Source organism: Tachysurus vachellii, chromosome 23 (assembly GCF_030014155.1).
Source record: "Tachysurus vachellii isolate PV-2020 chromosome 23, HZAU_Pvac_v1, whole genome shotgun sequence".
NCBI lineage: Eukaryota > Metazoa > Chordata > Actinopteri > Siluriformes > Bagridae > Tachysurus > Tachysurus vachellii.
The window spans coordinates 9,295,954-9,320,073 of NC_083482.1; the positions used below are offsets into that span (position 1 = coordinate 9,295,954).

Consider the following 24,120-nt stretch of genomic DNA (forward strand, 5'->3'; position numbering starts at 1 on the left):
GGACGTCCTGATGCATTGATGGTTAAAAAAGTCAATATCGTAAAAGCCTGTGGGTGAAAGTGGAAGCAGTTTAACCTTTCAGCCCTACAAACTACATTAAATACAGATTGACAATATATATATATATATATATATATATATATATATATATATATATATATATATATATATATATATATAGAGAGAGAGAGAGAGAGAGAGAGAGTACTTGTTCAATATTTATGTAGAATTATTAACATGCTGAAAGTTCTGGGTCAGCTAACACATTATAATTATAGCATATCATAGATATTTAACGCAAAGCTAATGTAACAGAATTTATGAGGTAGCTTTAAGCTAATTCTTACATTCATTACTGAAACTCACTCATCCACACTTGTTTGCTAGCCAGCTAGCTAAGAGCCAATCAGGTGTCGGCTAAGAACCGTTCAGGTTTGTCATAATGTCAATTTTGATAGTTACCATGAGCATGACCATGCAAGAGCAAGAGCTTTTGAAATTATATTCAGTATTTTAAGCCACATTTATGATTTTCACTGCTATCGCTAGTCAGCGTTAACTGAAGGTAACTTGACGTGATTTTTTATGTAATCTTTAAGCCATATCCATTAATGTTGTTTGCTTGTCAAGCTAACATAATAAACTTTTCACTTTGTCACGAGTTAAAAACAAGTCTGGATGTGTTTTTGATTGCTGTTTTACTATGTTTTTGTCTTACTCTGTTCGTATCCAGTCCGCCGTATTAACATAATTCCGTCGCATGTGTAAATCACAGTCAGTCCGACTGACCTATTTAAGGTTTGTGCGAATGAAAGCAGGCACAGAAATTTTGTTAAATATTACTCACTCACTTTGACATGTGGGATCATCATATAAACACAGGAGAAAACAATAGCAGCTTGGGCCCCCTTCTTTGGAAGAGAAAGATCTGCCTCATCCAAATACTGAGGTCAGGAATTTCCAAACGCTCAGCTGCTGCTAAAAATAGCTTGACATATGTCACCATTATAGAGTTTACCCCTTCCTTGTCTCACATATATACATGCAGCAGTGTTTGGATTAAGCCTCTGACTGTGTATGCTATGACTGAATGGCTAGATGATGTCTAATAAATATTTGACTAAGTTTGGGGTCACACACGGGAAAGTCTAGTAAAAAGTAGTGATAAATGTCCAGGCATTTCATGTGAGAGTTGTTTAGCTCGTCTGGGTCATGTGATCTCTTATTGCTTTAGTTGTAAACGATGCTCATGATAGTAATGTACAATAATGTGAAACGTCAGCACTTGAAATCATCCTTTTCCTTGAAGACCATGGTGAATGCTGACCTTCTGTACTCTCTAGCAAGAACGCTTGCTCTTTCACTGGCTGCTGTTTTAGCGATGATTTCTTTCTTAATTTCCACTGAAAACGGCTCCTTTTTTTTATCATGCTACCATTCTTGCTATCTTTCTTGGGACCCATGGTGCAATGTCTTCATTAAATTTTACACAAAATGCAAAAAAACCCATAAGTGCAAAAAATCTGGTAGCTTTTGAGCGCATGCTGTTCAAAAAGCAGTACTGATATCATGGGTTGACTCTTTCGAAACAGCTTTCGCTGACTGAAAAAAAAAATTGCTTTGGTTGGCTTTGCTTGGTTTTCCACTGACACAAACAAGTTTTGAATGGTTTCTGCAACTTAGCTGCCAAAAATGCTTCGTATGCTGATGCAAATTTCTTGCAAAATTTCAATTTTTAAGGTGAAAATCCGTACAGTAAGGGAGGGTGTTTGTAAGCCGAGGATCCACTGTATGAAAAAATAGAAATAAAAAACAGAGCTAGTATTAAGTATGGTGCAGTGGTGTGTGTGAATATGTATATAGTTAAAGTGCAGGATGTGCATGTAGTGCAAATTGTGCAGTTGTGTAAAAGTCTGACTTTGGTAGTGGGTGTTGTGGCAGTCAAAGCAAATGGAGGATGTGGACATTTTATTATAGTATTTTACAGTTGTCTCTTTTTCTGTTGTGTGCTGTTCAGGTGCCACCAGAGACATTGGCTCAGCATTGACCAGGATGTGCATGCGTCACCGCAGCATCGAGGCCAAACTTCGCCACTTCACCAAGTATGCCTGTTCTGTCTTTCCTGAAACTCACGGTGTATTATTATTATTCCATACGTTAACACTTATCTGAATTAACTCAATGTACTGAAACAACTCATGTACTGTATGCTAACCCAGACACAATATGACATGCAGTGAAATACTTTTAACTGTCTGGATTATAAAAATAGAGTCAAAAATGGAATTAAAAAAAAATAAAAATGGCTGTACGGATCAAAGGAACAATAAATAGACAAAATCTAACAAATATAGTATATGTATCCAATACACTCAATGATGCTATGACAATATGAATATAGTGCATGTGTTTCAGATCTCTTTTAGTGATAAAATCAGTATATTTTTACATCCATGCATGAACTTTTGTCAGACTGTACTCTTGTAATGAACAAGCAGAGTATCAGAGGTCGATCAGGGCGACATCATCTGTCAAGCTGCATTACACACACACACACACACACACACACAAAACACACACATTCTTGCACCTTTGAAGACATCTGTTATCAGTTTTCTTTCACAGGTTCAAGAATAGAAGCTTCTACCATTAAAGCCACATTATAAACCTTTTGTTTCAGATGAACATCTCTAACTGACTACTAAATTCCACTCACAACGACAAAGACAGTAATGGCCTAAAAGTAAACAAATAAATCACATCAATGATGAGGTTTTCTTTAAAAGAAGGAGTTCAACCAACCCTCAATTCTTATCCTAAAGTTATTTTGTGAATGATGTGGCCAGAAAATGCTTGATTGCTTGATTTTGTCAAAAATTGTAATGCAATGTACAGGATTATTTTTTTTTCTTTTTCTTCATGTTTGATGCACGTGAATCGAAGAGGTTTTGGTTGAATGAGTGGTGCGATGACGTTACATGGGTGTCTTGACCTGAACATGCAGAAACTCTGTAGAAATTTGGAAAAAATGCAAGCTCTTTTAAATATTTTAAAGTTTGCTTGATTTTGTGTTAAATTCTGTGAGCACAAAATTGCAAAAAAATCTTGCATGGACCGATTCATTTTAATGCATTATAAAAATCTTGTCATAGATATGAGGCAGATATTTATAGCGTGTTTTGGGTGAAATCCACTACATTAATTAACCTTATTCCTTCAGTTTTTTTTTCTAGTACATTTTTTCACATTTTGTGTCTAGTCACTAATTTAAAGGTTTTAATAAGGCTCAGAATTTTTTCTCTGAAGTCAAAAAATGCCAAAATTAAATGTGTGCCTCTATCATCTGATCTTCTTCCACCTCTCTTTTCTCCAGTGCTCTTATGGAAAGCCTGATCACTCCTCTACAGGAGCGAATTGAGGACTGGAAGAAAACAGCCAATCAGCTGGATAAAGACCATGCCAAAGGTTCCTCACAGTGTGCTGTAAACTAGCCCAAGATATTTGAACTACAACATTGTAAAATGCTTAAGACTAGACATTGACATGTTGGGCATATTTCTCATTCTTGCCACAGAGTATAAACGATCTCGTCATGAGATAAAGAAGAAATCTTCCGACACTATGAAACTACAGAAGAAAGCAAGAAAAGGTACATGAGCTTTTTTTTAAACTGTAAACAGAAGCCTAAAATTGCATTTATTTGATTATTACTGAGCTAGAAACACTTCTTTCAGCTGCCAGCACACATTTTGCATAAAATCGTAACACAAAACGTCATTTAAAAGGCAGTAAGTAGAGAAATTAGTTGTTTAATTGAGAAATGTTGATTTGACAATGTTATATAGCACAACATTGCAGTGTGATTAGAAATAACAACTTTGCTCAATTTGGGATGTTTGTTGTCATTCAGTTAGAAACTGCTCACTGATGCAAACCGATCTTTATTTCATACTGATTCTAATAAATCAAAATAAATAGTAATTAATCTAGATAGCAAGTAATGAGCCAGTGCTAGTTAGGAAAGGATTATGGTTAGAGCTGTTAGCTGTTAGAATGAGGCATTAATACAGTTACATTGGTTTTTCATATCAGAACAAAAAAAAAAAAATTCAGAAAAGAGACAAAGCTTTAAAAAAACAAAGCAAAACAAAACAAAACAAAACAAAACAAAACAAAACCATTAATAAAAAATGCCAAATAAAAAAGTACTCTTTTTTACATTGCAAACTGTTTCCTTAACCCCATGCAGTGAATGTTTATTGCCATTTGAATAAAATATATGCAATAAATAAATAAATAAGAATCATAATCATAATAATATGTATTATTATGATGATTATGATGATGATGATGATGATGATGATGAGTATGATTATTGTTATTATTATTATTCATAATAATAATAATAATAATAATAATAATAATAATAATAATAATAATAATAATAATAATAATAATAAAGAAAATTGCAATAATTAGTACAAGTGCAATAATAAGTGCAATAATTCTCAGATTGTTCTATTAATATGTTCTTTATTGTTGTTAAATATATAAAGTAGCTTTCGATGACAGATTTTTTTTCATCTAATCATTTATTGCTGCACAATCTGATCTGTAAGAGATTTAAGCAGAAATGTTTGTGTATTTGAAAGGTGTGAGGTTGCCATCACCTCAGTGTAATCCAGCAGATTAGAACAACACACACAAGAAGCTGCAGATACTTTTGTGTTATCTGTAAGACTTGATGGACAGGTGGACTTTTTTATATGCAATGAGTGCAAGCTCACTTTCTCTAGACTGTCATTGGGTTGCTCCTGTGACGGCGATGAAGAATATTATAGTGTAACAGCTCACCCTGGTGGCTGGTCGGTGTAACTACAGCTTTAACATCATTTGTTGAGCTCTTATCTGTGCAGCCAATAATTTGGGCTCTTGAAGAGAGGATAAGTGTATGTGTTACTAGGAAGACTAAAAAACACTGCAGTTATATGTGGAAGACACATATTTGAATTCGTTGTCCTGACTTGTTTATGTATATTACTGAATAAACTTTGTGCTTTATACTGATTCGTGTTGTATAATATATAGCCGAAGCAGAACAGTTTTATTCTATTTCATTTTATTTTATATTTTGGCTGATTTTGCTTTAACAATCCCAATGGCCTTTGGCTGTGAAATAAGCTGTGATGGCTTCTTTATACTAACCTTAACATGGAGCTTTCCCTCCTCTCTCCTTCTCTCACATCCTTCTCCTGAATGGCCCTTTCCATCCTCCATTTTATCTGTCACCTCTCTCTGTCTCTCTCTCTCTCTCTCTCTCTCTCTCTCTCTCTCTCTCTCATCCTTTATAGAACTGCAGGGTAAGTATGATATTCCCCGTATGATAAAGCCGTGACTCTTTCTGTAGCTCTGGCTTGCATTCCCCTACGCTTTTTAACACGTCTTTGCCAACTTCCCTTCAACTCTTCTCAAAAAAATATATTTTCAGGTCAGGTTTTAAGTAGCTTATTGCATCCATATATCATCTATATGTCGTTTCAATGCTTTAAATTGCAATTTATGTAAGCATGTGAGAATGTAAACATTTCATTTAGCACAAAAAATGGCCTTTATTCATCTTATTATAAGTCAAAGTTAAAGTAAGACATGTAACTGACGTTATAATAAATGTCCGTTGTTTCAAAAGTTAAAACATTCAATCACTCATGTCCAATTATATCAACTGAACACAAGATTTAAGTGAAAATGCATTGATTTGATTAGAATGATAATTCTTATTATTAGGACACTTTATTGAATTTGATCTCTTCACCTACACTCAAAGTGTGTTCTTGTTGAAAGTCGATGAGGGGGCATTTAATACAGCACTGGAATGCAGAGTTTTACTTTGCATGGCATTCTCCCTTTCTCCTGATTTAAAATATGGTTACACACAAAGATTCTGACTCCCTGGTTTAGACCTTCAGTCTGTTTGCTTCAAGTCTTGCTTATTGCATTTTCCTGCATTTGGTAGCTGCTTGTCATAACACTCTTTTGGTCACATCATATCACTGTGTATCCTCACTAAAGTGTTATAGCCACAATTAGCAATTTGCATGTGATTGTAAAACAGTAACATGCTTAGATGTGTCAGAGATGTGTATACTTTTGTATAGTGAGATTAGAAAGCACTGGGGTCTGTAGATTGTTTGTCCTCCATTAGCTGTGTAGATGCTACTCGGAATGGATTAGTGTATGTCTCCATTTTGTATTGTGACTGAAAAAAATTAATATGTCGTTTTCACATCATATTTTTTTTTCTGCTCTTGTCCACTGTCTTGCTCTGAAACTTCATGATCTTTTCTTTTTACTTCATATTGCTTTTCCTCTTTCACCTTTCTTATCACTTCTTATTGTCCCCATGCCTCTTCTTTCTGGGTTCTACACGCCTTTCTTTCTGTCCTCCGTCTGTCTTCTCGCACTCTGTCCCTCTGCGAAGGCCGTGGAGACCTGCAGCCTCAGTTAGACAGCGCCATGCAGGATGTGAACGATATGTATTTGCTGATGGAGGAGACAGAGAAGCAGGCAGTACGGCGCGCCCTGGTGGAAGAAAGAGGACGCTTCTGTACTTTCATCAGCTTCTTGCAGCCTGTAGTGGTGAGATTCCTATAAAATAGCTGTTATTCTGCACATACCATACTGACACAAATGATACCATTCAGTCAAACGATGCTCTGTATACCATTTTGAACACAGCCAACAATGACAACTTGATTGCTCAGGCCTCCAAGTGGCCATGTAACAAAGTACACTAATAATATATTAAAATAATACCAAGGTGCCCTGCGATGGGTTGGCACTCCGTCCAGGGTGTATCCTGCCTTGATGCCCAATGACGCCTGAGATAGGCACAGGCTCCCCGTGACCCGAGGTAGTTCGGATAAGCGGTAGAAGATGAATGAATGAATGAATGAATACCAAGATGATGACAGGGATTCTAACACAGGGTTGTGTTAGTCCACTTTTGGTAGTGACCATTTTATCTGTTATTCCTTTTATCCATCAGAATGGAGAGATTGCCATGCTGGGAGAGATCACGCATCTGCAGGCTATTATTGATGACCTCACTGTGCTAACAACTGATCCCCACAAACTGCCTCCTGCCAGTGAACAGGTACAACATGCACAGGCCTCCACAGCATTGACATTACAGCAAGAGCACAGGTTTAGCACTATTTCTCTTTTGTGGGAAGATCATTCAAGATCATGGGAAGGATTTATGGTCTAAATTCTTGATTAAGATTAAAATCATCGTTTTAACTACAGTCTGAGTTTGTGCACAAGATGTATTAAATCTTCTTGCATATAATTGTGACTGAATGTCACTAATAACATTTATTATCACCATTTAACACTAATATAATTTAATAATGTGTAAAGTTGACATAGTGAGAAAGGAAATCCGAGTTTTGTACATTAGTCTGAGTACGTGTTCCTGTGTTTTCATGGATTTATGTGTATGTATGGTAGCCTTTGCGATTATGGTGTAACATATTTGTCTATATTTCTATGTCAGGTGATAAAGGATCTGAAAGGTTCTGACTACAGCTGGTCCTACCAGACACCTCCATCTTCCCCGAGTAGCTCCGGCTCTAGAAAAAGCAGCATGTGCAGGTGAGATGAGGAGAAATATTCCTTCCTGAGCTTATTTTAATGATCCAGTTTACTGAATATGTCTTCTTCTTTTGCAATTTTAAACCTGCAGTTGCATTTAAGTGACATGTGTGAAATGGCGTTTGTGTGTGTGAAGGGAGTCATGCTAAAGTGGTGCTTGCATGTTTATCTACCTGCTGCTCCAGCCCACACATCGTGTTCATTCGGTTTCTGTATTTCAGATGCGTGTTAACATATCAGTGTGTGATCCTGTTCCTGTCTGGGTGCCCATTAAAACAAAGCATTAATAGCCCAGCTTGAGTGGTCATATGAAACCATAATTACCTGTGATGGCCTATTACTAAACTGTGGGGTACTGAACTGTAATAATGTGTTACAGGGGATGTAATCTGACATGGTTTATGCCTGTTGATTTGGAGACAAATTACTCTGCCTTAGTGCTGAGTGCTTTAGAAACTGCACCGCGGTGAACAGTGGCAGAACAACGTCCCTGCAGATTGATTTGCATATAACACTAAGCCCATTTTATCCGACGGGTCACAACCGGAGGCTTCATAAAGTTAAATTATTAGTAGCTATTTAATTTGCTTGATAAAATAACATGCAGTGTATAAAACATCGCACAAACATTTATACTTTAGAAGCAGTTCAGATCAGAATTCTATTCAAAAAGAAATTAAGAAATGAAAAACAACAATGTTTGCTATTATAGGAAAATAATTAGGTATGTGGTGAAAATTGAATTAGGTAAATTAGGTAAATTAGGTGAATTAATGTTTTTTTTTTTTTTTTTTTTTAATAACAGCACATCTCATTGTGTTTTAGTCCTCTTGTATCAAAACAATTTGCCAATGCAAATTACATGTAATGTGGTGTAACTTCAATGAAACCAGTTAGTTCCTGTTATAAGTGAAAGTGTAAGTGGCGTGACATACGGCTAAGTACGGTGACCCATACTCAGAATTTGTTTGCTGCATTTAACCCATCCAAAGTACACACACAGCAGTGAACACACACACCATGAACACACACCCGGAGCAGTTGGTAACCATTTATGCTGCGGCTCCCGGGGAGCAGTTGGGGGGTTCGGTGCCTTGCTCAAGGGCACCTCAGTCACGGCCGACCCGAGACTCGAACCCACAACCTTAGGGTTAGGAGTCAGACTCTCTAACCATTAGGCCACGATCTATAACAGCAATAAATAGTAGTTTCCTCACCAGTCTCATTTGTTCACAAGACAACACAGACTGCTTTAGTTGACATTTCATTTTCCTAAAAAAAAAAAAACAGACAAATTTGAAAAAGCATGTTAATGTAAACTTGTCCTGTCCAGTTAGAATCGGTGGCACGGTAGCAACATTGGACTTTTGTATTATACAAAATGAAAATATTTTAAACATCTAGCAGTGTAGACTATGAGCAAAAAGTCACATTCAAGTTTCAATCTTAAAATAAAAAATAAAAATAAAAAAATTAATAAAATAAAATGGTATGCAAATGGGTTTGATTCAGTTTTAAATAATATATAAAATTTCTAAACTCTTGGACACTGAAAAATGTACAAATAATAGATTCTAAATCTCAGATACATTTAAAATAAAATAGCTTCTCAGGTACAATTAGTCTTATTCTGAGGACTAAATTTAACAAGCTAATATATGAATATTAAACTGAGCTTTGATCTAAGTTAGGCTCTAGTGTGCTGTATGAAAGTGCCATCATGTGCCCATGTTTCTGTGTATATGTGTGTAGCCTTGCATGGAGGCAGAGGAAGTGTCCATGTGTGGACATCTGCCATGCTGTCCATGCCAGGCACTGTGTCCTATACAGTATCAGCTCATACCTGGGTGTCTCCCGTTCTTACACTCTCTCCAACCTGTGTGTCTTTCATGTTATTCTCCTTCCTCCCCCTCTCACCCCCCCCTTCATAATCATTACTCATTCACCATTTATTTTCTTCTGGCTTTTTATGATATTAATGATCACATCCCACTCATCACACTATGCAAATTTCAATCTAAATGGTGTGAATTCTTTGTCTCATCACTGCTCACTTACTCCATTATTTTTACCTTCATTTATTCATATTCATATTTTCTCCTGTTCTCTGAACCACCTTTTTGCCCTTCACACATTTTTGAAATTGCTTGCATGACTCATTAATACTCAAATCATCCTAAACCCGACTCCATACCTTCAACCCCCCACCCGTCTGTGTCCTCTGTGCCTGCTGTGCCTCCCTCACCCTGCAGCAGTGTGAACAGCGCCCACAGTAGTGCCTCTCGCTCATCGGGAGGCTCGCAAACTCATTCACCCAGTTCATCCTGTCGCTACCGCAGCCTGGCACATCCACCTCCAGGAGGTGCCCACCGCCTCAGCAGTGTCTCCTCTCATGACTCGGGCTTCATCTCTCAGGATGCCAACATCTACTCCAAACCCCCCTCACCCATGCCCTCGGACATCACCAGCCAGGTATCACTGCCTCACAAATAGACAGTTACTACTCTTAAAGCAAGCCACTGGTGAATACAGGGGAATTGGTATATTAAAAAAAAATGACTGTCAATTTTGATAATTATTTGATGATATTCTCGATTCTTTATGTAATTATTTGTTGTATGGTAAAAAAAGTCATTTATTTATGCAAATGAGACTTTGTCTAATAAAATATGAACAAATTTCAATATTTCATAAAACAAAAAGATTTAGTCTTTTAATTGTAAAATTCAAATATTTATTTCTCTTTGAAGAAGCTCTTAAGAGTTTTGCAGAATGGTGTGTTGGGAAATTTAAAAAAGAAATATTTATTGTTTAATCAAGACAAATCCGTGTGTCTTCTAATAGGGGATAGATATGTAAAACTGGACATGTGAGATTGCATGAATGCACTTTATCTAGAAATAGCAGCGTTTGTTTCATTGTATAGAAAAAATGATTATAACAATTCAGTATGGTTTGTTGTGCTTTGGCCACTGAGTGTGGTTTATACATTTTATAAAGGAAATTGTCATGTACATGTACATTATAACAGGAAAGAAGCTTTTTAGGGATATTATTTGAATAAGTTGGTGTGAGCAAAATTGGGAGTTGGTAGTAATTGGTACTTGTATGTGACTTGTATGATGAATTCTAGGACATACTGACTGACCAACAAAATTTGTATATCACAGTTTAATAGAAAACTTAATATAAACAGGCACACAGAAATTCTAGGTGATTTGCACACCATGTGGAAGACTGGACTAGTAAGAGGAATCTCAACACAGCTGTCCTTATGGTGAAGTGAAGCATCATCATGGATGGAAATAAAAATGTGGCTTATGTTTTGTCTGAATACCTTTTTTTTTTTTACTATTATGTTGTACTAGTAAAAAAATACTGCAAGACCTCAAAATGCAAATGAGACCAAAGAAGCAGCCAATATTAGATGAACGGTGCTAATCAAATGTAACTGAATTGCAGTGATATGTATATAACAGAAAGGATATGATATATGTGTTTAATGCGTTTTTGTTCTTTAGAAGTCGTCAAGTTCGGCATCTTCAGAGGCCTCGGAAACATGTCAGTCAGTGAGTGAATGCAGCAGTCCTACAACAGTAAGTACACACACACGCGCACGCACGCACACACACACACACACACACACACACACACACACACACACTCACAAACGTACATTTTTTTTCCCCCTTTTTCTTCCAAGTTCTTCCACTGGGCTGTGTGGTATTGGCAGGGTGCTCTGCATTTTCATACTTATTTTCTGATCTCTGATTCAGTAGTTTTTGAGTGCGCTTGGGTTTAGAAGTGCCTTCTATGGATGTCATCTGCTATTCAGTAGTCTAACTGTTTTTAACCCCTAAACTTATTAGCCTGTATCTTTCATACTGTGCTTATTAAGGTAATAGTTTTGTGAATCCATGGTATATTATAATATAGCCATTTATCCCGATTCTACTAACCCATAATTATATATAAACACTATATGTTTCAAATTTGAAAAGGTTTTGATAGAAATAGGTGTCATTCAGATGGTCCTTGCACAATCCATCCTAACACAATCCTTTTAATTACCACAGTGTTAAGACAAAATGATCGACTTGTCTTAACAGTTCTAACACATTGACATCATAATGTTTGATCATTTTAATATATATATATATATATATATATATATATATATATATATATATATATATATATATATATATATTACTGCTGTGTATGGTTATGGCAGGGTAAAGGAATTCGTGGATGCTTTGTGCTCAGCTTATGTGTTCTTTGTCTTTTCACTGAAATATTTTGTCCCCTCACTTGGCCTCTGCTTCCGGGTCACAAGGCTGTAGGATTGGTACCTACACTCACTGTCTGAAACTTGTCTCTCCATTCCGCAGTTTGGCTCGTCCTTCGCTACCTTCCGCCCTGCTCTCTCTCACACTGGCTCCATCAGGCCTTTCTCTGTCATACTTCCTGCGTCCCCACCCTATAGTCGCTCCCCCGGATCCAACACTTCCTCTCCCACATCAAAGGTTCCTTGCTGGAAGGTTTGTTCCCATGCGCACAATTTCTTGCAGATAGTTTTCTTTTCTTTTGCTTATACTTTGCATTAATTCACTTCTCCTGAATAATGCTTTTTTTAACAGCATAAATTTCATTTCTGCTTAACTTCATTCATTACCTCATTGTGATCCTTAACATAAGCCTTTTGTTTTTCCTCTATCCTGATTTCAAATCTCTGTGCTTGGAGATTTGATAAACGGAGCAGGCCAAGGATGGAACGCCCTTTCCAGTCCATTTTGAGTTCACTTGACTCTAATACAAATTGTGCAGGCCAGTGCCAAATGCGCAAATCAAGAATGCTCACGTAAAAGGACACTCAAACTGCTGGATAGTGGGCAGGTTGTTTTTTTATTATCCGAGAGAAAAAGGATGGACTGTTCATTACCATGAAATAACCACACTTACTCCTTCAGGATTGGTCCAAGGCAGGTTTACATGAGCAGCCAGCAGCCAACACGCTCCAGAGGAGGAAGGAGACGAGAGAATCAGAATTATCGCCCCAATCTCAAGGTTATGCTGGGGTGCATCCTGATGATCCCCAGAGGCCCAGGATGACCCCTGCAACCATTGCAGCTAAGGTAATGTTTATACAGACTAACCAAATGGCAGTATAATCACAATTACAGTGATATGCTTCAGTGCACAGGTACTCCTATACTAAACTAAACTAAATTAAATACAAGACCCTTTGATTTAGACTTCCTGTTATTTTGGGGATCTCTAGGGATGGGAACCCTTCACAGATCTTACTGCAAAAAAACATGCCCATGATCTCTTCAGATCCATAGTGTAATGAGTCTGTCTGTGTTTCTGTCCTGTTTCTGTCTGCTGTCTTTCCCTGTGGCTAATTGTTTGCTCCGCCCACTCTTTGGTTTCCATGGACATTAATTGTACTCATTCATCTCCTCAGGTGTGTTGTCTTTGTCTTTGATTGTCTCTGCTTTGTCATTGGTTCCTGTCAGCTATATATACTCTGTTTGTTCACTTCCCTGGTGTTGGTCGTTTTTGTATGTTGGATGTTGGTGTGCCTGTTCCTGTTTCTGTTTCCTGTTAGCCCTGTTTGTTGCCTTGTTCTGTCTGCCTGTCTGTTCAGCTGCTTTCTTGTGCTTTGAATAATTAAACTTTAAAATCTGCATTTGGATCCTCACTCGCCTTTGTCCTGCGCCACAACACATAGTGATAAACCGTATATAATGCATTTAAAATACAATTTTGTTGAACTGATCTATGGTTTGGGTATCCCAGTGGTGCAGAGTGTAGTGTTTCAGCTTCATCACTCAAGGGTACCTGGTTTGATCTCTACACATTCCCCAGTTGTACTCATAGATTTCTTACAGGTTGTCTGGCTACATCCTACTTCCCAATATCAAGCTGTTTGGGGGACTGGTAACTCGAAAGTGCTGTGTAAAAAGAGTGTAAATGTGCAACCACTGTTGTGGACTGGTGTTCTGTCTATGCTACATTTCCTGCAGCATGCTCTGGATAGCTTCTGGTTGAAGCAGATACAGAAATAAAACAGTTAATGGGATGAATGAATGAAATTAAGGATGATGTACACTATAAGACCAAATGTTTGGGGACACCATAACATCACACCCATGTCCTGGCCTTTCACATTCTGCTGCCACAAAATATGAAGCTCACAATTACTGTATATAATTCGTCTTTGTATGCTGTAGCAATCAGATGTTCCTTTAGTGGTACTAAGGGATGCAAACATGTTTCAGACATGTTTCTGCCAGGTTTGGATGGATGGTCTACACATAGCTCTGACCACAACCCCAATGAACACCTTTGGGATGCTTTAGAAAAATGTGCCCCAGGCCCCATGCCTGACATCAGTACCTGACCTTACTAATGTTCTTGTGTCTAAACGAACACAAACACAGCTACTCTCCAAAATTTAATGGAAATCCTTGCTAGACGAATGGAGGTTACTAAAACAGCAAAGTAGGGACTAAGTCTTGAATGGGATATTCAGAAAGCACAAATGTGTGTGGTGTTCAGATGTCCATAAACTTTGGCCATTCTACTGTACAATGTGCCTGTTTAATGAAGATAATACATGTTGATTCAATATTTTTGTCTAATATATTTATTCAATATTCCAGCATGGTGAGGAGGTGTCCCCAGCAGCTAGTGACCTGGCCATGGTACTTACTCGTGGCCTCAGTATGGAGCAGCAGAAGAGCAGCAGAGACTCACTTCAATACTCTAGTGGATACAGTACACAGACGACCACACCTTCATGCTCTGAGGACACTATTCCCTCTCAAGGTAAAGTTTATCATGCTCAGTGTGGAAAGAATGCCCACTGACAACAACCAGATTTTTAGATATTAACAGGTCAGTTATCCTTGTTGCAGTGATATGGCTACAGTTAATTGACAGTGTGCTTGCTTTTCTGTTTTCACACTCCTCTGTCTTTCTTATGTCCCTTCAGGCTCTGATTATGATTGTTACTCTGTTAACGGTGACACTGATGCTGATGGCCAGTCCGAATTTGATAAATCATCCACAATTCCACGCCACAGCAATATTGCTCAGAACTACCGCCGCATGATTCAGACCAAACGGCCAGCCAGCACAGCTGGTTTGCCTAGTGCCATGGGTGCTCAGGGAGGCACTGGGGGTGGTGGAGGATTGGGCACTCCCGGCACTGCTACCATCCGCCGAACACCATCGACAAAGCCTGGTGTGAGGCGCACCCTCTCCAATGCAGGTCCCATCCCTATCCGGCCACCCATTGTGCCCGTTAAGACACCCACCGTTCCTGACTCATCCAGCGGGTACCCTGGGCCTCCAGCACGTGTGGGCAGTGAGGAATGTGTGTTCTACGCAGCAGATGATGCCTCTCCTGCTGCTCTGGAGTATGTGAAGGCTTCACCGAAGCGCCTGAGCCTGCCCAATGCTGCTTGGGGCACAGCTGGTGCCGAGATGAGTGTATATGGGCAGCCAGGAGAAGAAGACCAGTTGCTAGCCGCTAACCGCCACAGTCTGGTGGAAAAAATTGGTGAGCTGGTGGCCAGTGCTCAAGCCCTGGGAGATGGCCAGTACCCTTTTCCCTCACTGGCACCGGAGGGCCAGACCGATACACAGAGTAAATGTCCCCCGCAGGAAGGAGAGGACATGCTGGTATCTATCCGTCGCGGCGTCCGACTGCGCAAGACCGTCTCCAATGACCGTTCAGCGCCACGCATATTGTGACAGCTATTAGAGAGGTAAATGAAGGTGCAGTTTAAAAAAGCACTCTGCGCTGACTCTGTAGAGAACCACATACGAAAAGAAGAGGATTAAAAAAATTCAATTCAGTGTTTAAAAGAAGTCGTAAATAACGATCATGAGAAAAAAATAGAATTAAGATTCTAAATAACAACAGGCTCAGGCCACTGTAACTTGTAGCGTGTCTGGACGCATGTTTGTCATATTAACACTTCCCATCATGGCAGAATAGTCAGGCTCTAGCAAGAACAAGGAATCAGCGCTTTAGTGGACAAAACATTTCCTAATTCTGGACTCCAGGAATTTAGTGCTGGAAAAGCTCGTCTAATGAATAGAGGACGGTCGGGATACACAGTCTCATAAAGAAACTCTCCCTGTATTTTGCCCCACTGCCACCTCCAGCTCTGCATTGTCACACTGCCAGCTGAAACAACAGCAACAGAGCTGTCTGTGATTGGTCAGTGTGACTGTTAATCAAGCTGAAGATGAGCAGGGCTCTGCTGCAGGTCAGCTTGTGGTTTTGGAAATGATCTTCTTTTAGCAAACCTCTTTTTGTTAACTTTTTGGTTTGATTCTAAGCAAATAATCTGCAGAAATTGATGGTGTGTATATCAGGTGTATGTATTTTTTAGTACTGACTGGAGCAATAATCTTTCTGTTCAACAGTTGGAGAAAGACATAATTCTAAAAATAGTTTTTAATGCATGTAGATGCAAAGGTTGTAGACAGGGCAAAGCCTTGGGTAATTTGGCTCTGGGTGTGAAAATAGTGGAAGGAAGGAGACCAAGAGAAGCAAAATAGGAATCCAAGCACTTTGAAGACACAGTGTTGGCCATTAGGGGTCAGTGTAGCTGCACTGTGAACAGGAAATACTGTAGTGGAGAAAGAGCTGCTTACCCTAAAGCAGGGACCAAACTCAGGGCATGTAGGGCTAAAGTCCAGCACAGTTTGGTGATCTTTTTATGTTGTTCGAGGAAATAACATATTAAACAATAGATCATTTTTTAATATAAAAAAAATGTAAAAATGTTCATTGTACGGCTGTCTAGGATCTGCAAAGAGAAGAAACTGATGTAGCCAAAGAACTGAAAAACTGGTCTAATTTAGTAAAAGTATAAAATTCAGAAACTTTTCAAAATCATTATCCACATTATTACAGAATTTGTTTATAACCAACTTTCTATCACACAGAAATCCTAGCAGAAATTCTAACAGAATTTTAACATTCATAATCTTCAGTGCTAATGTTGCTAACAGTGTTAGCACAGCTAGTGTTTACCATGACAGGATTTCACAAAGGATAAAATAATACTGACAAATGTTCATAATTTATAATTCTAGGGCTAGTCGGCTGTTTAACGTGAGATACGGGATTTTTTTAAATGGATTTTGTAGTTATGCTACATTAACAAATAAAGTCAAATATAAAACGGATAACACTGGGGCTAACATGATTTGACAAGATATGTTTAAATCTCTTTGATTGTTAATGTAGGAGCCCTGAATGCCACACTAACATGTTTGAAAAGCCTGTTTTAAGATCCGACAAGTGAATAAGTCATTACGAAGTTAATAAGAAGAGAGTTGCAGTAAAAAAACAAAGAAAAAATATCCTACCAGTTGCAGTAGGTGTATTAGATCAGATTAAATCACCAAACTGGACTGACCTCTGGCCATACACAGCTATAGATAAGCATCCTCGCCCTAACAGATGGAACAGAGAAACAGAGGAAGAAATGGCATGATAGTAAAAAGAGTGAAAATGTAAGTGAATCAGATGTGCAAATGAAAGAGTAACTTTGGGTGGTAAATGATTTTTTTTATCTCTTATTTTTTAACTCTTCTAAATTGAGAAATTATCTTTTTTATTTTTTTTTTAATTTTTAATGAATTGAGGTGAGTTGATCTCACTTTTAGATCCTGAGCCTCTGACCACGCTGCTCTGACTCAGCTAGAAGTTCTGGAGGTTGGTAAATGAGCTGAGATGAAGGCACAAACCTGGTAGTCGTATGAAAACGAAAGGAACGAGTTGGTGTAGAGTCTGGCGTGGAACCGCAGAGAGAGAAGAGGATGAGAAAAGGATAGAAGGCAAAAGATAGACATCTAGTGCTTTATGATGTGAGCATTCCACTGCCTGATCTAGAAAATAGGACACGTTATGAAATAAAACAATGTGGCATTTTATAAAATATCGCATGGACGCAGCGGTTTCCTGTGAGTACCCATTTCAAATCGTGACAGAAAAGAATGCCTTTTGGGGTTGGAGTGGATAATAGGTGGCCAAAACACTGTTTTAGTCCTGTAGTATCTGTCTGTGAGTGACCTTCTGTGCTCCCATGGTTCACTATAACCCCCTGCCGTCTTGCATAGTTCTGTCGCTCGAAATGACCACTACATGTGCGACTAAATGGACACGTAATACTTATTAATATTTTCTGTTTGTTTTGGGATTATTTATTTTGCATAAATAGAGCACTCTGTTTTAGGAATGCCTGTCTTTTAGGAAAAAAAAAAAGTGTATCTGCTTTGCAAGAGTGTATAAGACTGTACCACAGGAATGGTGTGAGAAGGGCACAAGAATGGTATTACATGCCAGGTGCAATGATGATCACTCTTTCAGGAAGTACAGTACAGCTCTGTATATATTATCACATATATACAGTAGAAACATATACTACACAGGGAGGTGGAAAAGGTGTAACTGTACTGCTCATACTGGTTAAAATCATCTGACACGTTGTCCGGAAGTTTAGAGGAAGGGATAAAAGTAAAGGTCAAATCGATGACAGCAATACAGCAGAGTTTCTAGTCAAAGGAGGAAATAAACAACCATGTCTAATAATAAGTCAGTATTTGTAGACTGTTTGAATGTGTAACATGCTAATTTCTTGTGCTTACATTGCTCTGATATTTTATACTGACCCAGATATGAACCCATGCAGTGAGTGTGAGCAAGAACAAGGGAGGAAAAAAGATGAAAGGAAGAAAACAGTGAAGAAGGAAGATACAGTGGGGATGCAAAACAGCGAAATGTAGCAGACAGGAAAGTATCTAGACAGGAATGATTAAATGGCACCGGGAAATGGAGACAGAGCCATGAACAAACCAATTAAAGTATCTGTATCTGGGTGTCAAATTCAATCTTTTAATTCGTTTTTTTGCACATCCAGATTTTAATTATTTGATAAGTGAAATTGATAAATATACATATTAGAGACCTAGATAGCTGATGAAGTCGTTGTGTACATGGATTCTCGAACTGACACCTGTGAACGAAACAGAATATTAAATACAGAAGTATATTGTTGTGCAAAGACATTTTTAAAATGTTCTTTAATTGCATCAAAAATTTAAATGTACATGTGCTATATAGTTGAAAATGTATTTTCCAGCATTTTTAGAAGTTAGCTTGAAAACGGTCTTAAAGTTTTAGCTAGCTATCTTAGCTTGCTAGTTTATATGCCCTCAATTGTAACTACAATATGCTTGGTAACATACTGTCTAGCGGTTCAAGGAGTTATTTACAGTAGAGGGCTGTAAATAATGTGACATTTTGGAACAAATAGTCACTTAACACGAGTGTTTGTGAGTGTAATTTACATGGTGACACTATTTCATGGACTCGGATAGTGAGATTAAAAAATAAAACAACTCATAGAAGGCTTGGCTTAAAAATCTTAAGGGAGTATGCACCACATGCAATAGTATTTGCACCCTCTATTGGCTATACAGGTTTCTAATATGTGTAACAGTGGTTGAATCGGTTGTGTTAATGTCTGAAAAAATCTTAAACCGTTTAGTGCTGTGCTCCTCAAAGAAAGATGATTTGATTTCCCCACAGTAATCGATTATAACATGCTTCCTTTCCTACTTTCTCTTCTTCTTCTTCTTCTTCTTCTTAAGCTCACTGCTGGAAAATCTATGAAAAAAATAATGAAAACCTGATAATTTGACATTTTTCTAGTGAAAGTGTTGTCATCAGACTGAAGTGAAGGTGTCTGAAGTGACAGGCAGGTACATACAGAAATATTTCAGCACCTAGCCATTAGCCTAAAGAGCCCAGAAAAATGATTCAGGGGAGTAGTTGTTCAAAGCAACCCTCAGTTTGTCAACTCTAAGCGCACAAATGAAAAATGAGCACAGAAAAGCAGTGTGGAATATCTAGAATACTGCACTTGCATGGCTGAAAGACCAAATCATTCATGTCATTCGACCTAATGTGACATACTTACTTTGTTTATCCAGCCTGTCCATAAAACCAGAATTGTTTAGCTCTTTTCAGCATATCACATTAAATCACCCATTTCTAATTTGATTTGCCTACATGCATCACTGCGTCACAGTATCAAAACTTCATTCTAGACGAAAAACCCTGATGTATTAAACTTGTGCATGTATTATGCAACTAAAATGTGAACCAGATCTGCTAGAAGCAGTGAACAAGAAGGGTCTGTGTATAACTAATTCAGATAAATTGGATGGAATCCTGGCTATTGGCACTGCTGAACTAAACCGTCACTCAGCACACACAGGCCCAAACTCACACTTGCTGTATCTCCTGTCTTGGTACTCAGGTGACTCACCTATCTTTTTCTATTCTCTAACAGAGCTCTTTGCATCATTCAACAACTCATTCATTTCCACCATAGGCCGTGCTTGTTAAAATTCCTTCTTCATGCATTATTCATATGCAGCCAACAGTCAAACATCCATCTTTTTATGCTATTATTTCTTATTTTCTATGCTAGTACATTTTAAACAGCGCACTGATTGTGGCTGGTGTGACTGAGCTACACGCTGTTTCTGCATGAGACGCTAATGAAATCCTTCTGATGAAAATTGATATCCTGAGTTAGCACGGGCGAATGAGTGAAGTTCTGTTCTCACTTCGTTTTTATGTTTTTGCCAAATCCATCAATGGCTTGGGATCTGAACTTTAGCAACCTATTCCACTGTACATAAATTATTGATAGACTACAGTCGGTGGCGCAAAACACTTTACATTTATTGTATTTGGCAGGCGCCCTTATCCAGAGCGTCTTACATTTTTCATCGCATTTTATACAACTGAGCAACTGAGGGTTAAGGGCCTTGCTCAAGGGCCCAGTGGTGGCAGCTTGGTGGACCTAGGAGTCGAGCTAACAACCTTCCAATCACCTTAACCACTAAGCCATTACATCCCCACATCCTACTCGACAGCTTTTGCTGTCATGCATCTGTACATACATACAGCTTTCTTAATAACTGTGCTTCTTTTCTCTTTCTTTTTTTTTTTTTTTTGCTTGTTTTTGCAAATTGCAACACATTCTTAGCCACAAACGTGTATGAAAATAACCAACTGTATAATGTTCTGTTATACATAGAAATGTTTGATAAAAGCACATTCATTAGTACAAAAATTCCTAATGAATTTATTTCATATAAACATTGCAACTTTCAGTTTCTTTACTTCCCAAAAGCAGTGTCCATTAGCAGTGCTCGTGCAGTTACATTAATGCTTGTGACTTTATTTCCCCAGCGGTTTAAAACGAGTATCTGCCGTTCTGGGGGGGGAAAGCTACATAAATGCTGTGGAAGTCTAGGAATCACTCAGCCTTGCCCAAACTAAAAGTGCAGCATGTCTTTCATCCACCTGGCCTTTCATTGCTCATCCTATTTCTGCTGAAGGCCTGATTTATGTGTATAATGCCCACTCGTTCTTACCCACTCATACTCATGCTCAGAAATATCAGCCATCAGTGGAACCTATGCTTCCTCTTGTCATTAGCGCTGCCAGACAGACAGCGTGATGCAAGCAGGTACCATGGCAACCTGGCGCCTTTCTGTCTTCTGCACAAAACCTCTAAATTCCTTGTTTTAATTTTTTATTTTTTTATTGTTTTCTTTCTTTAGAAAAAAGAAAATTGTCCCTTTGACACTTCTGACCACTCGAATACTGCATCAGTGTGACCTGACCTTAGCCACTGTCCTTAAATCACTTTCCTAGTTCTCATACTTGTGAAGAGAATAAAGTGTGCGTTTTTAGTTTTTATTTTATTTAATTTTTGTGTACAAAACCCCCGCAATTCCTCCAATGGAGTCAAGTAAGACTACAGGTGCTCTCGTCTCTGTTCTGCTTCTATATCTCTGTCCTTTTCACGTTAATTTATTGTGTTGTTTTTTTTTTTCTTTCTTTTCTGAAGCTAATCTGCCTCTATTGCTGATGACAAATATTCCTTTTTTGTAAGATTTATTCTCTTCATTTTGTTAACTTTAGTCACTGCTATTGTAACAAAACGCACTGTGATGATCCCAGTATTAATAAAAATTGTACTTAAGCTGTATGTGTGTCTTGTCTGTGTGTGTTTGTGCACCTTGATTTCATTTCTTTTTGTACAGTACCATTTGCATGGGAAGTTTTAGCACAAATATCAACACTGAAAGCAAGAACACCAGAAAGCCTCATCAGTCAATTATATAATTATGAAGCACTGAACTACTGAAACACAGCTGAAATCATTCATGTTTAAATATGACAGTAGAGGATTGGGGAAAAGAAGGATTTTTAACGTTTAATGTTTATGTGCTAGATTAAATAACCCACTCACAATTTTGGACTTGTACATTTTGTCTTCTTTTATAGCCTCCAGAATAAACCAACCTTATAATGTGTAATCAAAGTTTAAAAACAGAAATGTCTATCAATCCCTCTTAAAATATAATGGCTAACATGATGGCTTTGAAAGCACTGACACTCCAGTGACAGTGACAAGGCATGAAAAACATAAAACCATTTCACTTTAGGAGATTTAATAAAAAAAATAATAAATAAAAAAAAAGACTTTTTTTTTCTTAAAAGGCAGGGGGCACCAGAGACCTTTCTCTAGATATTTCCATCTGGATATTTCCATCACTACGTTAACTCCCATTTATTTAGTATGTATAAGGTGTAATCGGTGTTGAACGAGAGTCTTACACATCAGTCTATCATTAAAGTAAGTGATACAAATAATTTATTTGGCTGTTTTCCTTTTATATATACATATATATATATATATATATATGTACTATATAACAGCCCCATAATTGCAGTGGATTTCGAACAGCTCGAGAGTCTTTCTATATCCATAATGACTTTCTTCATATAAGAGACTTTAATGAGAATGGATCTTCTTAGCACATCGCCTCTCCAATGACTTCATAAACCACGCCGAGGCGAGTTTAATTAAAATGAAATAAGCTACGGATAATTTACAAAAGAAATTCATACAGAAACCGCACTGAAGGCTAAAACAGGAGGATGTTGCACATCACTTTATCGTTTTATTCTGTTCAATTAATTAAATGGGTAAAAGAACTTGTCCAGCTGTGCGCTTTCAACACTACAGTGATCTACCTATGTTATGACTGATGCTGTCAAAGACCACTACAATGAAGCAGCAGCAGGAATCAATTTGTATTGATATAACAATTACGTCTTAGGTGTCAGTTACATCATCTTAGCTATAATTAATTTATTAGCTTTGATAGATCAGTGAAGCTGAATCCAGCAGCTGGTATATACGAATAACTTCACAGGTTCATGTATGTGTAATGTCACTGTAAATGTTCCCTAGTGCCAGTTTATTTTTAGTCGTATAGTACAGTACAGTAGACGTTACTCTTTATATAATACTACAGGCTTCACAATTATTCAAGGACAAACTCAGGTTTTGTGTCACCTCAAAATAGCAGGAAGTAAAATATGCTGAACGTATATTCAGTTTTCTAGCCAACCAAATACATCAATTGCATCATCTTTCTTAATCTTCTTATCTGCTATACATTATGGTGGTTTACTTGGAAAACACTCAACTCAACTCAATACTTTATACTTTAACTCAACCCATGTACACTAGACGTTCACTAGGTTTACTGGGTCTAGACTTACAGAAAAAGAAGAACAGAGAAAAACTAGTAGATTACATTCGTTACAATCTATTGTATTTAGCCTTACGGCTACATAACAAGCAAGGCCAACCTTAAAGTGGACATTATTTTTCTGGGTAATAGACTATTCCAAGGCAAGTGTCAAATAATGGGAGATGTAGAGACCCATGGTTCACCCATCTAAAGTGTTTGAGGTCAGCTTTTTCATAGCTGCATTTATCAGTTTCCTCAGGCTATTTTTGCAAGGATATGTTGGATATCTGTCATAAGAACACACTCCTTGGTAGTTTTGGAGTGTAGATCATTGTTCTTAAAGTTAACTGGATGGAAAAAATACTAAACTAAAAAAACGGCAGTGATAACACATTGTTTTATCTTCCAGCCATTTATATTCGGCTGGCCTTAAATTCCTGGGGTGTGCAGAAATTACGTTTGGCCCTGCTGGAATCTATAGAACTACTACATTGCTATCTGCTTTAGCTTCCTAAGATTCATTTTGAACAATCATGCAATAGTGGCATATAGAGCTGCTTTTTGCTAATAATAAATTACACACAGTTATCTATCATACAGTAATCAACCATGACAAGCTGTTCAGATCCTTGACTAAAGCACTCCAGATAGAACTCTGAATCCTGCTTACTTTTGTTACCCTGAGATTTCTCTTGAACTTGTCTGGGGATCCTCTTTGCAAAATCCATCAGCGGCTTGGGATAGGAACTTTAGCAATCTATTCTACTGTACATGAACTATACTACAGTCGGTGACGCAAAACATGTT

General features: G+C 37.8%; 1 protein-coding gene across 5 annotated transcripts in view; it reads left to right on the forward strand.

The window, feature by feature from the left end:
- The window catches only part of mtss1lb (MTSS I-BAR domain containing 2b), a 66,106-nt gene extending 44,351 nt beyond the window's left edge, over positions 1–21,755 (forward strand). The window contains exons 4-16 of one of the 5 annotated variants that reach the window (XM_060858864.1): positions 2,018–2,102; positions 3,374–3,465; positions 3,575–3,649; positions 6,479–6,636; positions 7,046–7,153; positions 7,556–7,653; positions 9,906–10,125; positions 11,175–11,249; positions 12,045–12,194; positions 12,624–12,788; positions 14,322–14,487; positions 14,654–15,431; positions 18,359–21,755. In XM_060858864.1, coding sequence (XP_060714847.1) covers positions 2,018–2,102; positions 3,374–3,465; positions 3,575–3,649; positions 6,479–6,636; positions 7,046–7,153; positions 7,556–7,653; positions 9,906–10,125; positions 11,175–11,249; positions 12,045–12,194; positions 12,624–12,788; positions 14,322–14,487; positions 14,654–15,417 — 2,156 coding nt within the window. In that variant the 3' untranslated portion in view covers positions 15,418–15,431; positions 18,359–21,755. Of the gene's footprint in view, positions 1–2,017; positions 2,103–3,373; positions 3,466–3,574; positions 3,650–6,478; positions 6,637–7,045; positions 7,154–7,555; positions 7,654–9,905; positions 10,126–11,174; positions 11,250–12,044; positions 12,195–12,623; positions 12,789–14,321; positions 14,488–14,653 lie in introns of all 5 variants that reach the window. The other 4 variants (XM_060858863.1, XM_060858865.1, XM_060858866.1 and 1 more) reach the window with 4 other exon arrangements.
- Positions 21,756–24,120: the final 2,365 nt, after the last annotated feature.